The sequence below is a fragment of the Prosopis cineraria genome, unplaced genomic scaffold, assembly GCF_029017545.1.
Source record: "Prosopis cineraria cultivar Desert tree isolate PC_DT_omini unplaced genomic scaffold, ASM2901754v1 PC3, whole genome shotgun sequence".
NCBI classification, from domain to species: Eukaryota; Viridiplantae; Streptophyta; class Magnoliopsida; order Fabales; family Fabaceae; genus Prosopis; species Prosopis cineraria.
The window spans coordinates 25,296,662-25,303,267 of NW_026555334.1; the positions used below are offsets into that span (position 1 = coordinate 25,296,662).

General features: G+C 33.3%; 1 protein-coding gene across 1 annotated transcript; it reads right to left on the reverse strand.

The window, feature by feature from the left end:
* Nucleotides 1–219: 219 nt before the first annotated feature.
* On the reverse strand, nt 220–3,693 carry LOC129304848 (uncharacterized). Its single transcript, XM_054944673.1, has 7 exons — nt 3,404–3,693; nt 2,203–2,585; nt 1,647–1,874; nt 1,190–1,544; nt 978–1,102; nt 756–891; nt 220–677 (listed from the first exon to the last, which is right to left on the reverse strand). Exons 2-7 carry the CDS (start codon nt 2,544–2,546, stop codon nt 438–440), a joined length of 1,428 nt encoding a protein of 475 aa, XP_054800648.1. The 5' UTR covers nt 2,547–2,585; nt 3,404–3,693; the 3' UTR covers nt 220–437.
* Nucleotides 3,694–6,606: the final 2,913 nt, after the last annotated feature.

Below are 6,606 nucleotides of genomic sequence, written 5' to 3' on the forward strand. Positions count from 1 at the left end.
CAGGTTTTTAAAGGCCATAAAAAAATTGACAATTTAATTGCATGCCAATGTGGAAGCCATTTTATCTAGTCTAGTCAATTATTAAATGTATTTTAATAATTCGTATCTGATAATGGTATCACTCTCTCTAACACACACTGCAAGATTTTTCATAATTTTCATTATTATTTTTTTATCAAAGTTTTTCAATGATTCCTATCTTGCAATGGTTTAGCCAACTTCCACAATTCACATCTTCATTCAAATCACAGGAAATTTAACTCTCCCCGACCTGAAATTTCTCGTTCGATATCAACATTATGCTAAAATCAAATAAAACTGAAGTTTCGTCAAAATTACATCTAAACCAAAAGCATGCTCGGCCTAGAAAAACAAGTTTAACGAAAGAAGCTAAATCCACTACAAGCCACCTCACTGTTAAACCAACAAGCTAGCGCCTAGAAGCCGAAGAAGCCGAGTTCACTGGCCCTCTCCTTCTCGAATGTTTCAAAGTACTGATAAATGATTGTAACAGCAAGCAATATCCCAGTCCCCGAACCGATTGCACCCATGAAGTCTGCCAGGACCGTCAACGCACCAATGCACATCCCACCAAAGGCAGCTGCAGTAGGAATGTAGCGATTCAATTCCTTCTGCAGATTGGAGTCTCTATGGCCAGGCATCACCATTTGTTGTTCCTGCAAAATCAGAACAAGGTCAAGAACATCTGATGCAAGACTTATGTTTCAACACAATAACTACATTAAGATGCATACCTTGAGCTGCTTGGCCACATCTCGGGCGGAAGATCCAGAAACTTCTATCCAAGTTTTTGAGAACAGTGCACAAGCTCCCAGCATGAACACAAGATAGAACAGAGCATGGAAAGGATTAGCTGCCATATCTGCCAAGCTGCCATGTGCTCGTGGGTTAACACAAGAAAATTCTAATCCAATTATAGAGGAAATCAGAAGAAGGTCCAAGTCAAATCTAATTACCTTGCCGGGGCTGTGACATAGTAAGCAAGACCCCCAACAGGAACAGATTGGCCAGAATATTCAGATTCCTTCCACTTTCCCAAGAGGTTCACAAAGAAATTTCCACTGTACTTCCTGCACAGCAACTGCAAAGGGGCAATTCTTTTCTGGTAAATGATATGTCTTGGCTCAAGAAAATTTAATATGGTTAAGGTGCAGAGAGAAACGTGTACCTGGGAGATGAAATAAAGATTCGAAACAAGGGCTGATTGTAGAATGATAGGCATGTTGGATGTGTAGAAAAGCTTAATTGGATATGAGCCCTGTTGCCCTCGAGCATTCTTTGATCTCACAGGCAAAACCACCCGGAAGCCTTGGAAGTAAATAACAATCAGGAAGATCAAGACTGTAGCAAGCAGATTAGTTACATTTGGAAGGTTCTGCCTATAGAAAGCCTCACGAAGAGCACGAACTTTATCTGTCCTTGTAATCAGGAGATGAAACAGTGCAATGACAGCACCTTCAAATTCAGCTCCCCGGCCACTGTTGATTGTTGTGGGGCTAAAAGCTTTCCAAATGATGTTTTCACTGTACAAGTGATTAGAAAAAATCAATGAAAACTAAAAATCTATTTTCAAAAGGAAAACTATTAACACAGTACACCAGAAAAAGGAAAAGGCCCTTGCCTACCAGATATTTGTGGCTATGAAAAGTGAGATTCCAGAACCCAGACCATATCCTTTCTGAAGAAGTTCGTCAAGGCATATAACAATAATTCCAGCAAAGCAAAGCTGAACTATAATAAGAATGGCATTCCCAACTCCAAGTTGACCAACACTGCCATACATCCCAGATAAGACATAAGCAACAGCTTCACCAACTGCGATGAGAATTCCCAACAACTTCTGAGCCCCATTCCTGCAACAGAACATAATGGCTATGAATCAAGACACTGCTTTACATGCTCCAATAGGAAACCCGTTCCCTCTCAAAAGGTAAGTGAATCTTATATTAGAAGCTATTAACAAAATCAGATCCAAAAGCAAACAGGGGCAATAACAATATCACTTGCCCACTCTTAGTGCAGTGAATGTACAAGAGTAAAACATTGAAGTACCTTAACAGATTATAAACTAAAACACGAAATACAAAATGAGTTCACAAATACATATGGCCATAGTTTGAAACAAGTAAACAAATAAATAACGGAAAAAAGTGAAAACCAACTAAAATTAAAAATACTTACAATAATGCCCGGTCCTCCCGTACACTATTGTCCACTTCAATGATTTTTGACCCTGCCAAGAGCTGCATAACTAGTCCAGAGGTAACAATTGGAGTAATGCCAAGTTCCATAACAGTCCCCCTGTTCGAAGCAAGAATGACACGCATCCAATAAAATGGATCGGCGCCCGTTGTGGAGTGTATTCCATAAAGAGGAAGCTGACTACAGACGAGAAAGATGAAGAGAGAGATGACTGTGTATATAACCTTCTCCCTGAAGGGAATCTTCCTATCAGCAGTCTGAACTTCTGGGAGAAATGAAAGAAATGGCCTAACTAAATGCAGCACTCTAAATCCTCCTCCCATTTGAACTAATCAAAACCAGCTTCTGCCAACTTAACAAATCTGCAAATTTTTTGAACATTTCAGGAAAGAAGCTACCTAAAACGATGCAATTGAAAGTTGAAGAGAATAAATGTGGGAAGTCAAAACAATATAACTAAAGAGAATCCCCAAATCATATTTCAGCATGCAAATTGCAAATTACGGTAAAATATCAAAAATCAAAATATTTGTTATTGACTCTGCTTAAAAACAACAGAGAACCATGCACACGAAGTACGAGAAAACAAACTATCATTTTAATTCTCATATGAACCGACAACAATTAAGAGTGAAATATATCCCATAGTTTCCAACATTTTACATAAATAGTATTGCAACTTAAGAGTCACGAAGAAGACAAAGATCTAGCAGCTATATTGCAAAATTCCAAATGTTATCGGGCATACATGCAGTTCACGCGCATGGCTCTGAAATTTAAACGATGCATTGGAAATAAAAGAAAAGAAAACAAAAATTCAAATTCTAAATCCAACTGCAAGGCCACAATAAATTCAATTCAGTATCAGACACTTGCACAATGTCTGAGTAAAGAAGGATGTAACTCATCAGCCAGAAGCTAAAGTGGAAAACAAAGCCATAGAAGTATCAGATCTAATACAATAATATAGATTATTAACCGTTTCTTCACCGCATTACATAGAAGTCTAAACCGTTTATTGAGAGCAGAAAATTATTTCAAGTACAGCTGACGAACCAGATCTCAGAAAAAATCCCAGACATTCCTATATTAAATTAAAGATCATTCCAAGTCGCCAACAACAATTTAATGAACCAGATCTCCAAGCGAAAATCAAATTAGAAGAAGAAAAGTAGCCAACCTGGAGCAGGAACGACAGCTAACGAACCTTGACAGCAACGCGAACAGCAAATTAACGAACGGCGAAAGAAGCAGACAGCAACGCCAACAACAACGCGAGTGAATCGGACAGAAACTCGAGAGGAAAGAAGCCGACAGCAACGCGAACGCGATACTTGATCTGAACGGCGAGTGCGAAGAGAATGCGAACACAGAAGCTTCAGACTGGTATGGAGAGAGGAAGGAGGATGGAGGCCCCGGGCTCAGTCCAAGAGAACGTCTTTCAAACGGACTGTCCGTAGAGTGGTGTTGTGGTGCCCTCCTAATTTGCCACGCCAATGCAACCAATAGTACAGAGACATGTGTTATTTTTAAGAACCTTTTTTTGTTTTGTTCAATTTAGGTGGAAACAGGCGATTTAGGCCGAACAAAATCCAGATAGAATTGGGTTAATAGTCAAAATATATAATATAATTGTTAAAATATACAAAAATTCCCTAAATTTAAAATTAAGCGCATTGAGTTTTGATTTTGTTACTACAAAATAATTATATATTAACTTGTTAAATTTTAAACATGTACTTATTTCTTATACGCATTTGTTGTCAAGATCTAAAAACATAATTGTCATAAATAGAAAATTATCAAGTAAATATGCAGATATTAACAAGTAAAAGCTCATGATTTAACAAGTAAATATCCGGTCATTATATTATTTAAAATATTTTATTTTTTGAAATAATTTATATAATTTATTGATGATATTATCAACTACAAGTTCTGATTATATGTTTGCAATTTTATTTGTCATATCTAGTATCAACTTGCAATCCATTTATTTTTTTAAACCAAATTATAAACATTTTATAAATTTACAAATACACATCCTACACTAACAATACAATATTCAAGTTCGTACAACACAAAATCCACTTAACCTCCTCAGAAACTTTCAACATTCAAAAGGACATTAAACAAGATGAGAAATAAAGAATCTATTTGTTCTCTTTTTCGTAGATAATCTATTCTTAAAATTTTCTTAAGTTAGTAGTTGATATTATTAGAATATAAAAAAAATCTCATATATAAAGATTAAAAGATGAATCATAGACATATAAGTTTAGGAATTATCTAACTAAATCGCTTAAATTATTTTGATAAAATATACTATTCTTAAACATATTTAATATAAAAAATTTAACATGATATCAGAGCCATTCGATTAAGGGACAAAAAAAATGAAAGATGAAAAAAATACAACAAGACATTTATAAAAAACAAAAGAGAGAAGGAGAAGAAAAAGAAAAAAAATTAAATAGACCTGAGACCTCTAAAATTAAAAAAAGGTACAAGCTCAGGCAAAAAAAAAATAAAGAAAATATTAAAATATAAAAGAAGTTTCATATTTAAATATTAAAAAATAAATTATGAATATATAAATTTAAAAATTATCTAACCAAATTACTTATGTTGTCAGCCTTAGCTTTTAGAAGGATTGCATTTTTTTTGAGCTAGAAATAGATATTATTATTTTTGGTCAAAAGCTAGAAATAGATATGGATGTTCATTTGCTTATACTTTCATATCTGAAGAGGATGACCTGATTGAGCATAATGAGGGTCGAAGGATGATCTGCTATATATGCCTATGATTAGAGGTTCTATTTTGTGACTTTTCAGAATGATATATATATATATACACATACATACATATATGTATATATATATATATATTTGGATTTTCTGATTGACTGTTTACATTTCTTTCTTCATATTATTGTTCATTCGATACTCGCATATTGTTAAAGTAGAACATGATTTAGTTAAAATTGTCGGTGCGATCATCTATTAATTAGTAAAATTGCTCATTCTTGTTCATATAAATGATTTTCACATACAGAACACAAAACAATACCTAACAGATTGGTCTTTCCCAAGGCTAATTTTTCTTGTTCATAAAAAAACTATTTTCATTAAGTATTTATTAACTAGCTTGCATTATGTGTGATAATTAGTGTCACAGCAGAAAATGAATATCAGTAATTGCGTATGTTGCACATAATGCATGAAAATCAAACAAATGGTCCTGTAAACAGAGAATAGCATGCTTCAACTACCTCGAAATTAATGGAAGAAATAGTTGACGTTGAAAATAGAGAATATTAGGGAAAAGAAGCTAAAATCAAAATGTATTGCACTAAGCGTAATTAGTCAAAAATTAACTCGTAAATATGAGAAAGAGGAGGGAGAGAGAGAGAGAAGGAAGAGGAATACCAAAATTCTTGAAATTCTTATCCAATAATACTCGAAGCTTAATACAAATAAAAGCCCCAACTCTATTTATAGAGTTCTAAAATGATAAAATAATAATAAATTAATAAATTCAAAATCTAGATCTTAAATCTAATCTTAAAAGATACTGATAAGATGGTAAATCCTATCTTATTCAACATAAAGAAATTTAAGATAACAATAAAATAAAATAATAAATCATAATTATAATGGATAAATATTTTTATTTGAATATCTGTAATGAATAATCCTAATATCTTAAATAAACTAATTAAATCACAACCATAATCCACCAAGTATCTACCATAGTAATAAAAGATTTGATTTACTTTTCAAAATCTTACCATAGTAATTAAAGGTTTATCATAATAGAGAGAACAAAATATTACTTTCAAAATCTCACCATGATAGAAGATAGTCTATCTTGATAATTAAAAGCCAAACAACTTTATGAAAGCTTACCATGGTAAAAAAATTATTTTTCTTCAACTAAAACATTTCTCAAAATTAACTACCACGGTGAAAAAAAGGATCTACCATGATATAAAAGAGTTCAACATAACAAAACAAGCCTACCATGATAATTTATCTAGTATCAAATGAGATCCTATTGAAAACAATCATTTAAAAATTTAAAAGATATTACACAACTCATCTAGTAGTGAAGTATGATTTTTACTTTCTAGGAGCTTAGATTATCCACAAGTTTAAAAAGGGATAAAAGTGTTTGAAGAACCTTTCTAAGAACAAGTTTTAAAGAACCTTTCTAACATGTCATCCATTGTGGTGGATGACACATAAAGATCCTCCTTTGTTAAGGGCCATGTGTTGCAACACATGACTTAATGAGTTATATCTCCCCTTGTATTGTTTGTCATAGTCAATGAAGCATGCATTGCAGCACACAATACCATATCAATATTTTGATAGTATG

Excerpts from the sequence above, each read along its gene's own strand:
- LOC129304848 (XM_054944673.1), bottom strand. The coding sequence starts at position 2,546 with ATGGGAGGAGGATTTAGAGTGCTGCATTTAGTTAGGCCATTTCTTTCA. Across the intron at positions 1,545-1,646 it reads TTCATAGCCACAAATATCTG|TGAAAACATCATTTGGAAAG; the intron begins GTAGGCAAGGGC and ends TCACTTGTACAG. Across the intron at positions 678-755 it reads ATGTGGCCAAGCAGCTCAAG|GAACAACAAATGGTGATGCC; the intron begins GTATGCATCTTA and ends CTGATTTTGCAG.